This window comes from Fomitiporia mediterranea (genome assembly GCF_000271605.1).
Source record: "Fomitiporia mediterranea MF3/22 unplaced genomic scaffold FOMMEscaffold_4, whole genome shotgun sequence".
Classification (NCBI taxonomy): domain Eukaryota; kingdom Fungi; phylum Basidiomycota; class Agaricomycetes; order Hymenochaetales; family Hymenochaetaceae; genus Fomitiporia; species Fomitiporia mediterranea.
The window spans coordinates 2,957,962-2,970,730 of NW_006760389.1; the positions used below are offsets into that span (position 1 = coordinate 2,957,962).

General features: G+C 44.9%; 4 protein-coding genes across 4 annotated transcripts; 2 read left to right on the forward strand and 2 right to left on the reverse strand.

Annotated features, from left to right (window-relative positions):
* Positions 1-441: 441 nt before the first annotated feature.
* Positions 442-1,648, reverse strand: FOMMEDRAFT_154288 (uncharacterized protein; the record flags this gene model as incomplete). Its single annotated transcript, XM_007264824.1, has 5 exons — positions 442-652; positions 1,072-1,164; positions 1,235-1,425; positions 1,490-1,528; positions 1,583-1,648. 5 exons carry the CDS (start codon positions 1,646-1,648, stop codon positions 442-444), a joined length of 600 nt encoding a protein of 199 aa, XP_007264886.1.
* A 450-nt stretch (positions 1,649-2,098) lies between these two features.
* FOMMEDRAFT_139670 (cytochrome P450) lies at positions 2,099-4,264 on the forward strand (the record flags this gene model as incomplete). Its single annotated transcript, XM_007264825.1, has 11 exons — positions 2,099-2,325; positions 2,381-2,510; positions 2,563-2,751; positions 2,799-2,947; positions 2,998-3,113; positions 3,181-3,318; positions 3,440-3,606; positions 3,662-3,684; positions 3,735-3,816; positions 3,872-4,057; positions 4,111-4,264. The coding sequence occupies exons 1-11, from the start codon at positions 2,136-2,138 to the stop codon at positions 4,262-4,264; spliced, it is 1,524 nt and encodes a 507-aa protein (XP_007264887.1). The 5' UTR covers positions 2,099-2,135.
* Positions 4,265-5,604: 1,340 nt separating this feature from the next.
* On the reverse strand, positions 5,605-9,397 carry FOMMEDRAFT_166779 (cytochrome P450). The gene is made up of 18 exons (XM_007264826.1): positions 9,359-9,397; positions 9,249-9,303; positions 8,861-9,174; positions 8,386-8,806; positions 8,250-8,319; positions 7,766-8,199; positions 7,580-7,709; positions 7,335-7,523; positions 7,134-7,282; positions 6,963-7,078; positions 6,787-6,907; positions 6,715-6,728; positions 6,481-6,647; positions 6,395-6,417; positions 6,244-6,325; positions 6,060-6,191; positions 5,851-6,000; positions 5,605-5,792 (listed from the first exon to the last, which is right to left on the reverse strand). The coding sequence occupies exons 6-18, from the start codon at positions 7,953-7,955 to the stop codon at positions 5,708-5,710; spliced, it is 1,548 nt and encodes a 515-aa protein (XP_007264888.1). The 5' UTR covers positions 7,956-8,199; positions 8,250-8,319; positions 8,386-8,806; positions 8,861-9,174; positions 9,249-9,303; positions 9,359-9,397; the 3' UTR covers positions 5,605-5,707.
* Positions 9,398-9,857: 460 nt separating this feature from the next.
* On the forward strand, positions 9,858-11,994 carry FOMMEDRAFT_18758 (uncharacterized protein). Its single transcript, XM_007264827.1, has 11 exons — positions 9,858-10,249; positions 10,315-10,389; positions 10,470-10,610; positions 10,669-10,719; positions 10,774-10,824; positions 10,881-10,970; positions 11,062-11,225; positions 11,295-11,465; positions 11,522-11,666; positions 11,741-11,762; positions 11,838-11,994. Exons 1-11 carry the CDS (start codon positions 9,908-9,910, stop codon positions 11,909-11,911), a joined length of 1,326 nt encoding a protein of 441 aa, XP_007264889.1. The 5' UTR covers positions 9,858-9,907; the 3' UTR covers positions 11,912-11,994.
* The last annotated feature ends 775 nt before the right edge of the window (positions 11,995-12,769 follow it).

Below are 12,769 nucleotides of genomic sequence, written 5' to 3' on the forward strand. Positions count from 1 at the left end.
ATAAATAAGTAAAGTAAATGAGGTTTAGAAACTCAAACTTAGTATTTAATTAGAGAATATGCTTAGTAATACCGTATACTCGTATACGGCGTATACGGAAATTTTTTACTCATGGTATACGCATACGCGCGTAAATATACGCCCGTATTTTCAGCTAAAAATTTCTCTTACGATACGGTGCGTAAGCGTATACGCTGCAGGCGTATCCGTAAATTACGCTACGGTGCGGAGCACTACGCGACACCCCACAAGAAATTCAGTTGGAGGCAAAAGCTTTAAAAGTATGTATGGCGACATCTCGCTGCCACTGAACCTTTCAAGGCTATAGCATGTGAATCGCGCCATACGTTGGGTGCATCATTCAAATGGGATCAATAGGATCCCCACTTGCAACATAGGAGAACTGTAGGTACCATCTCATGCTATATTCGTCGTACGCGTTCATATCTTTTGATAGCAAAAATATCGCGCTTCGTCACCTCTAATTGATGGTGCAGCGCCCATAAGGAAGCGAACTCCGAGCATGCATACTATCGATGACCATGTCGGATGCAGTCGAAGCTCGACGGCATGATTATCTCGTATCGGTATATCTGGCGCGAGGCAAAGTATTTTTATTTGTTGTTTCGCTCTTTCGCGTTCTGCATTTAGTCTTGTTAACCATCAGCCCGATTTGAATGAGTCTTTAAGGACATTGGGCACGCCTACATGCAGCCATTTTAATCGCTAGCTCGCGTAAAAGTAATTCTAAGCCGGCCGAATTTTTGCGGTAGTCATTTTACTTGATAGTCATTCAACTGTCTAGGTCTCTGAGTCTCCATAATTTGCAGTTTTGGGATAGACCTAAGATTCTCGTCTCATGGATGTGGCTATCTTTCCCTTTGGGGGCCAGCCGTTTGCCGCCAAAGTAGAACCCGAAGTTCTCTTTAAAATCAATGATACATTTAGCATCACGCATTCATCTTCTGCAATCGGTCGGCTTTCTTGTTGCCGTAAATCTTAGACTTTATTTCTGTTTGCTATTCTCTGTTTCCATGGCTCTATTATTCATAGAGAATTACTCTAACGGACCGGCATAAGAACTGCTCAAAGGTGGTCATCTTGTGATGCGGCTTTCCAATGGGTACTTTGTACAGCGTCGCATATTTTCGAAGTGGGGATCGCCTATTGCACAGTATGATTCGTTTGGGGGTCATTTTTAACCTGTATGTGTTTTCCGTCCCTTGGTGCCAACAACTGTTGACCGTCAATTAAATGACTGACAGACTGAATATGACGAATAGATGACGTAAGATTGTAGGCCAGAAATCGCGTAATGGCGATCTCATCACTCGAACGCTTCAAATTGTGCAATCTTGAAGTAAGTTCAATGGCGACTCTGTTATTGAGTGTAATTGGGCTTAAGTTCGCATCGCGGTGGAGCGGCTGAACATATTCGACTGGAATTGGCCTATGACCCACAGGTTCTTACAGGGAAGGACCAGCGCACCTCCGTTGGTACCGCAACATTAGAGCTGGGCGCCCGTAGCTAGGCAGCTGGAGTCTAATTGGGTATGTTGCGTCAGTGCTTCTAATTAAGTACCCAAGCAATCATCAGCCTCCGGCCAACGTCGGCATCGTGTGTTAGCACACGCAAATCTAGCCTCATTAAAGACTTTGGCTGCCCGCATTTTGCAAGATGCGCCCTATAGGACACTAATCCCTATTAGGTATCGAGGGGACACGAGTCGGTGAAGGCCCTGAAAGGTCTACTACAACTATGGACGGACTCAACAACACAAGTAAGCTTCATGAATAGAAAGACCAACGTCTGTTGCTTGTTTGGTACACATGGACTGAGAGGGCGCTCCCCTCAGATATGATTACGGAGATATTGTTGGTTTCCGGTGAGGTTCGGATAACTGGAACGGCTCTGTTTTAACCCATGCATTCAGATAGGAGAGCCTCACGCCCGTTCTGACTTCGAGACGCTCATGATCGTTGGGGAATCCATTTTCTTACCGAGGATCACTGCCCATGGCAGGGAACAACTTGTTGATAGTTGCCGGAATCCCAGGCACCACCCACTAATATAAAGGTGTCCAGTCGAGAGACAGCACACAACTAACAACGCTTGCCCTAACCTGTTTTTCAATATGTTTCTCGCATGGGATGTTGCTGCTGCGTGCTTAGCTGCCGCTGCTGCCATTTTAGTGATCAAGAAGCGTAACGATGCGTTACTGAGACTACCTCCTGGACCACAACCTGAGATTCTGTTTGGGAACGCAAGACAATTGCCGTCGTCTAGATCATGGGAAGTATATACTAAATGGAAACAGATTTACGGTTTGCACCCTATTCCGCTGCCTAATGTGTACTGGTTTTGACTAACTATGTACAGGCGACGTTGTTTATGCTCGAGTCTTCGGTCGCTCAGTTGTCATTCTCAACTCCATCACAGCAGCTCGTGATTTGCTGGAACAGAAGGGTAGAACATTTCTTGACCGGCCGTCCTTTCATGCTTTCCACATGTTCGTATTCTTTGATTTCATTGCGCGCGAAGCTAATTTACCCGCGTATCAGGATGGGATGGGGACATACCCTTCAAGTCCTGCCCCACGGACCGCGACTTAAGAAATATCGTCGTATCATGCATCAATATTTAGGACCTCAAGGACTTATGGCAATTAGACCTATGCAAGAGCATGAAATTCGTAAATTCCTTCGTCGCTTATTGGACGAACCGGACAACTTTAAGAGGCATATACACAAGTGGGATGATTTGTCTTCATGAGAAACTTCAGCTGACTTTTCCCAAGCTTCATTGCAGGGATTGTCCTGTCTATCGTGTATGGACATGAAGTAGTGTCCGACGACGATGCACTAGCACGACTTATCGAACGTGCAGTGCACAAGACAGGAGAATTTGGTAATTTTGGGACAACGTTCTTTGATATTTTTCCGTTCTGTGAGTACTTGAGACTGTTCGTTTCTGACTCTGTTGTTGACGTTTTGCAGTACGATATGTGCCCGCTTGGTTCCCTGGGATGAAGGCAAGACGGGTGATAAACGAAATTCGTGAGCTTGTGGACTCTGTTATAACAGAGCCCCTAAAAGAGCTAAAGCAGTTGAGGGTTCGCGTTTCATCCTCGTGTAATCTACAGCGAATATTGACATAACGTGCGAAAACGGAAAACATAGGCTTTAGGCACCGTCAAACCATGCATGTTATCTGATCTGCTAGACAATCACGACGAGATGGATGTATCTGACCTCGAACATGAACAAGATATCATGAACATCGGCTTGTCAATTTACAGTGGTGAGCATCAATGTTTTGTACAAGCACTAGCGTTGTTAATCGGTTCATTTAGCCGGAGAAGATACGGTTCGTGATATAGTTGACCAGTATTTTATACTTTTCTTGCTTATTCCGGCTTATTCCGTTTGGATTGACTAGACAAAGTCATTACTTATCGGATTCTTCTTGCTCATGACCCTCCATCCTGAGGTTGCAAAGAAGGCCCAGCAAGACATTGACCAGGTCACTGGTAAAGACCGCTTGCCTACCCCCGACGATAGGAAGCATCTGCCGTATATCGACTGCATACTGAAGGAACTATATCGGTACGTACATCGACGCAGTCAGACAGTTGAAAATGATTTAACGTAACATCCGCAGGCTTCTTCCACCGAATCCTATCGGTACGTATACATTTCCGGACATTATTAATTATATTCAAACCAAATCGTAGGCGTTCCCCACACATCCATGGAAGTTGAACACTATCGCGACTGGATACTTCCTGAAGGAACGATGGCGCTTCCAAATATATGGTAGGAACCTCTGTATTACGTATGTATTCTCGATTTTGCTAATTACGATCGATAGGATAATGATGCAAGATCCGACCGTATTTCCGAATCCAAGTGCCTTTCTTCCAGAACGTCACATGGAGAAGGTGAAAGCAAACCTCAAACAAACGAAGTCAAACAAAATTGCGAACGATGACACGGAGGACATCGCATTCGTTGCAGCGGATGACCCAAGCACTCTCGTATTCGGATTTGGGAGAAGGTGAAAAGCCATTCTTGTCTGTGCTAGCCATGGCCAATCTGACAGTCTCGCAGAGGTTGTCCAGGGAGATATTTTGCTGATGCAAATCTATGGCTTGCGGTGGCAAACATTCTAGCCATGTTCGACACAAAGCCCTACACAAACACCGTAACTGGAACAGTTGAGCTTCCGAAGCTCGAGCTCGAGAATCAAGGAGCATTGGCGTGAGTGTATTGGTATCAGAAACAGTACTTTATTTACTAAGCTCTATGGCTGCAGACATTGTAAAGATTTCAAATGCGTTATTACTCCGAGAGACAAAAGCTGGGCAAGTAACATGACTATAGACGTATAAACGACACTGCCAATGTGCGATAAATTGGTTAGCGGGTACAGACGTTACGCGTTTCAGACAGTAGACGGAATTTTACAAAATCTAGATTTTCCATGTATTTCTTTTGCGTCATACGTGATTGAAGAGATAGTTATCCTTCAACGGGATGCATTTAAGAAGCTAACTTATCAAAGTGTATAGTAATCTGCCTCCACGCCAAGTTCTATACCTTGTTCTCTGTGAACAGCATACTAGAACGGTTTTTGGTAATCCCTTTGCGGGAAGTACATCACAGCATAACTATCTTCAAGGCTTGCTATACTTTTAAATCAGCCTAATAGTCAGTTTTCCTGTGTCTTGATAATACCATCAGCAAACTCTCAAGCTAACTGAGTCTTGTCCGGCAACTAACCTCTAATTCTTCGACAAGAGGCACTACGACAGCTTCTCGCTTCAATGTCTTGTCCTGACGCGGAGGAGGTACTTTAGCTAGAAGCTCTACAACACGAGTGCTTCGAATCTCAGGCCCCCTATTCCCAAAATACCGTCCGCCTTCGAATATCCAGCAGTTATTTGCTCGTGCCCAATTTGCTAGTCCATAGATGTATTTCTGGACCTGGCGATCAATTTCTGGGTTCCAGGAAGGCAGCTCTTTCAGGCCATCGAGAAATTTAATTTTGACTTCGGTACATAGCTGAGTAACCTTCACAATCACACTCACGTTGTAAACAGATACTCCTGTGTTCTTAGTATCTTTCCTCGTGTCTTTTACCATTTAATGTTAATTTTGAAGCGAAAACAGGTGGCTGACTGCGAGGGAAGAACCGTTTGATGCGGGAGGAGAAAAGAAACATGCCAAGAGATGCGGTGCACGCGTCGAAAGAAGTCACGGCTACGTTCGAATTTAGCCAGGAATACAAGATTTTCTGATATTCGGATACATGATACAAGTCGTTAGGATGGAGAACTTCGACCACAACGAATTGATTGTACAAATAATTCTCCCTAAACTGATCTCATATAACGTTCCCAAATAACCAGATGACTCTCCAAGTGGACCAATTTCAGGCTTTGCATGCTTATAACTGTTGTAGAGCTTGACACAAATAATGACTAGTACTAGTGGCACAGTACGTTCCTCCACACATGTCTTGGTTGGAATATGAGTAGTCAGCAGCTCAACAATGATTTGAAACATGCAACAGTGGAATGAATATCAATTGTGCAGGCACGGAACGTTTAGAGCATTCGATATCCCAATTACAGTCAGAATAAATAATCTTGATTTAGGTTTGCTATCGAAGCGTGACAATAGGCCTTCTGTCTTCTGAATCACCTCATGCCGCAAACACCTCGTCAAGTAGACCAACAGCATTTATTCCATTTCGCAGAGTTATCTTGCACTTGAAGGGCTTGGGTTGTCTATTGTCGATAGAGCATGGGGATTGAATCCTCGAAGGAAAGAAGAGGCTGTACTCACATCATCAATACGCTAGTCTCGAATTCGCGTTTTGGCAGTTCAACGTCGCCAGTTTCGGCGTTCGTACAGGGACATATATCAAACAAGGCCAGTACATTTGCCATGGCGAACCATAGTGTCGAGTCCGCGAAGTACTTTCCAGGACATACTCTTTAATATAGTAATGAGGCCCTTTGGAAATAGCGCGAATTGAATGGAGGAATCCTGACCTTCGTCCAAAACCGAATACGATGTTGCTAGGGTCGCCACATGAGGCCCATCCAGTCATCTTTTCATCTAGGTATCGTTCTGGTCTGAATTCTTCCGGGTTCGCGAACGAAACCTCGTCTCTCATCATCTGCCTAATTAGAACGTGAGGAAAGCAATAACCAAACATTTCGTGCTCCCACGGACCATATATTAGGAATTATGATTGCTCCTTGTGGAATACTCCACCCATTGTATTGCTCAGTTCGTGTCGACGCATGTGGAACACCTGTTTTATTTGACGTCGATGTTAGAAATCAAGTTAAAGTAAATCAGTGAGATCTAAGATCATAAATACCCAGTGGTAATGGCGGGTGGATGCTGGCGTATTGCATAAATCGGTGAACTAATGAAATGAATCTTGAACTCTGGAAATGGACATACCGATACAACTCTTTCAAAATACAGTCTATGAACGGCAGTTGTTTCCTGTCATCAAAGGCTGGTAGACGATCTCTGCCAATAACATTCTCGATTTCTTCCTGTGCCTTCTTTGCTACTTCGGGGTGAAGTGCCATCATCAAGAAGAAAGACGCGAGAACCGACTTAGTCTGCGTTGTCACAAGAAATAAAATTAGCGGCCGAAAGGTAATAAACATATACTCAGACGAAACGAACAGTGTCTGATCCAGCTGGTATGAATTTTGCGTCAGAAATAGAATTCTTTACGCCGCGATTCCATACACATACCATTGTAGACGACCGCACCAATGTTTTTGATATCTTCCTCATAATCATGATCAACGGCGCCAATCTTCTCATAACTGTCCAATAAGCCTGATACGAAGCATGTCGGAGATATTCCAGAAGCCTTGAAATCTTAGATGTAAGATTATTATACATGCAGTAGATCTGGCAGCCGTTACCCTCTTTGCTTTGAGTTCGTCCAAAGGTATAATCATTGTTTTGTTGACGAATTCACGTATTCCTAGCGCAGTTTTTTTCATGTCCATTCCAGGAAGCCAATCCGGTACGTGACGAACTGGTGTAATGGCAAAATCAGCAGTCTGATAAAGTACATGTAACAACATACTTACGAGAAGGAAAAACATCAATCAACGACGTCCCTACGTTGGAGAGACTTGCAGTTAAGCGTATGGTGTGCTCTACGAGATCGAGATATTCGTCATTACAGGATTCAACTTCATGGCCGTAAGCGGCTGAGACCGCGACACTAGCAACAAAGCTAGAGAAGTGTTAATGTCGTTTTCTCCTCATAGGTGTCTTCTTGCACTTACGTATGCATGTGATTTAAGAAATCATCCGGTGTCGTCGCTAAGTGATGAAGAAATTTGTGCGTTTCTCGCTCCTGCATTGGCTTGAATGAAGAAACTGCTTGAGAACCAAAATATTGTTGGATCATGCGGCGCTGCTTGCGGAAACGCGGACCATAACGAAGTATAGGAAGACTGAGCTCCCACCCCATCCTTATACACGAAGTCAGGTTAAAAGTTCCAAAGATGGTTGGGAGACATGTACACACAGATAAAATACTGGCGCATTTGGCCTGTCGGAGAAAGACCAGCTTTTCTGTTCTAACATGTCTCGCGCAGCGACGAAAGAGTTAAGAATAACGATTGACTGTCCGAATGCATAAGTATAGATGACGTCGCCTATATTGTCGTCCATTCATAAGTTGGTATAAACCGAGGCCAGTTAATGCACACACCATATATTTTCTTCCACTTTGCATATAACTCCCAACCCGTATTGACCGGAAGCCGTCTTGCATGACCTATCAGAAAGTCCGCGGGAGGACTTGGGGGTAGACGAGCGAACGCAGCGCGTCTCTTCCAGATAGCCCCGGAAATAAAAATAACTGCAAGGCTTGTAGCAGCAATGTCCAACACGGTGAGCATTTCCGCAAGACTGGAGTTGAATGACCACTGGGGCAGAATCGTCGTTGCGGGGCCTATTATGGAGCTAGCAAAGGTTCCAGAAGAACCACCGATAGTACTCTAACATTCATGTCTGAAGGAAGCTTCATCTTTTATATTCTCCCTCCCCAACGACTATGAGCGCTGAGATATCCGCGGAAAATTACACGGCGACGAGTGGACCAATGTGTACGGCATACAATTGATTAAGTTACGTTGATAGTAGCTAGAAATGGGATCAAATTTCGAAGCATCCAATCAAAGCAGCTTTCTCACAGTCTGACATAAGTTCTGGAACCACTATTATCCTCCTCAAACAGTTGTGGCACATCAAATCAATCCGAAGCTGCAGGCTTTGGCTAAGCGTAGGCTCCACTTATCTCGGACAATCTACGATATTTGAAGTGCGTACCTTACTGCGGCGGCCATGAGCTTCTTATCTGAGTTCCTTTCTTTTTAATTTGATGTCGAATTAAGTGAGCCTTCTATCACTCGATTCCCCTTGAACCAGTACTTGGGGGAGCCGCCCGGTCCCGCCTCGGTGAGCGCAACAATGTTTTGCAAGTGAACAAAGTTATCTGGTCATTCTTAAATTTTATAAGCAGAGCATTACTTCAGATATCGGCTGTTTGTCGCTCCGCGATGGAATTCAGATCTGCTGAAATTCGTTCGGAATCCAAAGATAACGGCGGACGTCTGCGATGGCACCAACTCAAATTAGACTCTATAGTCAAATTCCTTTATTCCGTCAGATTGTACAATTTGTTGTCGAGCTCAGCGATCTCGCCTAGCCTGGTTAAAACATTTGCGCGAGCTGCAGAATCCTGAAGCGCCTAGTTCACAAGTTCAGTGCCAGTAACGGATACATGAGTGAACCAGCCGCCTACCCCGACTGACTGCCATCCTGTTACTAGAATGTATAGGCGAAGAGCTTTACCTTCCATTATATAACCATATGACGCCCCTGATGGTGCTTCCCGCATTATAGAATCAAATTCATCGTCTTTAGCGGTTGGTTTGAGCGTAGCGACAATAATCTCGGTCAATGGAGTTGTGAAGGCGCGTTCCGCCGGATACGGACGAAGCTGAACATGCAGTATTTCAATTCGCTCCGTATTGGCAAAAGAGCTGACACGGGCCGTAAATGCAGGATATATGGCACTGTTTTGGAATGTGGAATGATGGGCAAGAGAAAGCCATTCTGTGTAAATTCAAATAGTCGCATTACATACTCCCCTTCACTGACGTCAGTTTGATCCAATCAACGGAACATACCTTGTACCCATATACCGCATCCCTTACTGTTGACTTCGCGCCCATGATATACGACCTATCAGAGCAACATAAGTAAAGTCGTATCCCATTGTCGGGCTGTGCATGCACACCTGACGCAACCATCGAGGCCTTTGGTAATTTCAAATGCGTCCTTCTCTGCGTCGTTCAGCTGATAGTCATAAAACTTCACGATCTCGGTGACATTCTCCGCGTCTTCGTGCCCCATCTCAGACCGTCAGTTGAGCTAGTGGAGATGTTTCTGACTGAGTGTGACCAGGAAGACGGGAACGTTGGTGGATCCGTCATAGGTGAGGAGTAGCTACAGCTACCGAGCGGTGGAGATACCGTGACTTCTGGATAGGATACTGCTTGAAACGGAATCATGTTCTGCCTCGTAGAACGAGGAAATCTCATGGTGGAAAAATGGTGGTAAGAAGCAGCCAAGCAGCCGTGTCTCTCCTAGCGCTCAGACTATTCATCGGCAGTGAGTCCGAGTTTCGGACGGGCTGATCATGCACAAGTAGGCCGATATATATATTACCCTAATCCCCTTCTGTCTGATCCACATCTTTTAGCGGGTTTATCATGCGTACCGCCACAACAGCATCGTGATCACTCTCGTTCAACATACACTACTGTCCACCTTGGCACCCACCATCATGTATCCCCTATTTCCATGGCTTCAGCAATCCTCGATCATGCCACGCTCTCCGTTAGCTGCTATTCCAGTAGTCATCACCGTCTATCTTGCCCTAGTCCGCGCGCTACGCTTTCATCATGTTTTGGCGTTGAAATGGAAATACGGAGATGGACCTCAGGCGACAAATGTACCAGGCAAGAAACTTGGACTTGGAAAAGAAGCTAGTTTGGTTAATGGTAGACCGGATGTGAAATTATCTCTGGAGGAAGCTCAAGAAATTGTACTACGTGTGACGCAGCTTGAAATGCCGGGTTTGATGCGAATCGCGTTGTCTTTCGCTCTTTTTAAAACATACGCGATCGTAAGTTCCATCCCTTCTGTATTCCCATTTCACCCGCCCAGACGTTGAGTTTCTTAATTAATTAGCCAACCATTTCTGCGATCCTTCTCCAGTCTAAACAATTATCGACAGCAGAGAATGTCTCCAAGCGATACACGGATGTTCGTTGAGAGCTGATTCTGTTCATTACCGTTTAATATAGGAACTGACTTAATCTATCTCCGACTTGTCCGTGAGACAGACAGCTGTCCTTATTGCGACCTGGTCAGGCTGCCCGATCATTGACCTCTCCAAAACGAGCCTGAAACCGAAGGATGTTGACTCTCGAGGTGCAGTTGCAATTGCGCGTGTTAATTGGCTGCATGGTCGATGGCCAAATATTGTGTGCCCTTTCCTCACCGACATCCAGGTTATTTCATGCTGAGATCTGCACAATATAGAAAAAAGAGGATTTCCTATACACCTTGGCCTTATTCGTACTGGAACCCATCGTACGCAGCTAAATCTCTCAAGGGGATGATAAGCAGTTATTGACGATAAACTAGCGCTGGGCAAAACTGTACGGCTGGAGAGAGACCCTCCCAATTGAGCAAGAGGCGCGTATGCACAATCTCCGTTGAAATACGCATTGATCTGACCATTGATAAACCAGGCGTTTTTTGTAGTATGGAAGGAGTTTGGGCGTCGCATGAATATCGAGGATATCCCCGATACATTGCAGGAACTGTATGAGTGGTCCAAGGTAAGTTCTTCCATTCTTGTTTACTTATCTCCGAATTTGAAATAGCTCAAACCACCGATTCTGATGCGAACACCTTTATTTAATTTCATAGAATTATGAAGAGACAGCAATGGTACCCGCAAAGTCCAACTTTGAAGTTGGCCAATATACGTTGAACTTCATGTTGACTAACTTTACGGAACGATTTGGTGTGCGTGAATTCATGCGCCAGATGTCCATTTGTATAATGGAGGAGCGGGTCCGAAAAGCATTCATGTCAGTATTTGCTTTATCTTATTGTGACATGAACATCCACCGACTCAGTAGTGTCTCTTGTTCTTGCAGGCTTCCGGAATCTACCCCACTGATGCATTCTGTCACACGAGGCTTGCTGTCCTTTTTTGCAATCATGCATCGCTACTTCAGCCTCCCACGATTCCGTCGTCAACAGTATATACCGCGCAACGTGCCTGCTGAAAAGTTCAAAGAAAAGATGCCACGTTTTCATCCTGGAATGTGGGTTATTCGCATTTCGATTATATGATGCTTGTCTGATACAACTATTTCTCTAGATTCGAAATGGTTCCCTGGTACAAGCCTGAACCAACTGGGCTTGCATGGGTATGGCAGAATATTCTGCTGAAGATCGGAATCCTTGACGAGGAATACGTACCAGGCCCGAGATATAAGAGTGAAGGGTACCGGTTGGAAGAATGCGTCAGTTGTTTCTCCTCGGTTTCCGCGTCTCTTTTACTGTCGGGTTCTGACGTGCACTTTTTCTGCGTCTTCAGGGACCGATTGCACTTGAGCAAGGTTAGCATCTTAATTTTAGTTTTCTTTACGGACTATATTTAGCTAACTGCTATGCACGTGAATTGTACCACATAGCTGGACATGCGGAAGTAATGAAGATGGCTGCAGAGATACAGGGCTGCCCAGTTACAGGGATCTGGGCACGTTGAAATGAGGGTTCCTGTATCTATTTATTTAACTACTCAAGGTACACCGAAAGGTATTTATTGTCTCATATCTTTAAAGCTTCGAAAGAGGAATGTGAAGTTCTTTTCTGGAAATGACTGCTAAATTTGTTCGACCTGGCGCCGTCGTGCGCCACAAACTCCTATCTGCGTGTCGTCCCTGCTCCTTTTGCTGGCTAATGTTAGGATCCTTATACCCTGGACTTTGGTAAATTGAACGAAAGCGGAGCATCGAAGGATAATGTGAAACTATACATACGCTTTAAGGTTTCGGAATGGAAGAATGGTCCAGCCACCTGTGAGAGTGCTGGCAGGCACGCCATTTACCTTCCGACCTATCTTGACTGTGTCATGATAGACGTGAGATCCAGACCTCCAAGCTGAGTTCTTCAGGTTCATCCTTGCTGAAAGGAAAAGATGCCAATACTGACAAGGAAGAATCGTAAATACTTCTTTACTTCTAGTCGAGCATGAAGTTGCATATTTACGGAAATGCTGTTTACCTACCTGGAGATACATGAGACACTTGGTATGGAGTGGGCTCTGTTCCCTTTTTTACGGGAACGTACCTTAACATAATTTTTAACAATGACCAAGTGCTATTTATATTTGTGAATTGATTTTCTACTGAAGGTTGTTATTGGAACGGAAGCGCAGCAACAGGGCGGCAATGAGGAAGTCCCGGGCATATCGAAGTGGGCTCTCAGCAACTAGGGAAAGACAGTACTGTAGAGTCGACTAGTGCTTGAGTGGCGTTTGCGGCTTTTAAATCTGATAGGTTGCAACGGCCTTTTCGGAGAGAGAGGGTCATAAACCTGGGAAGTAGATCAAGTCTCTCGGTAT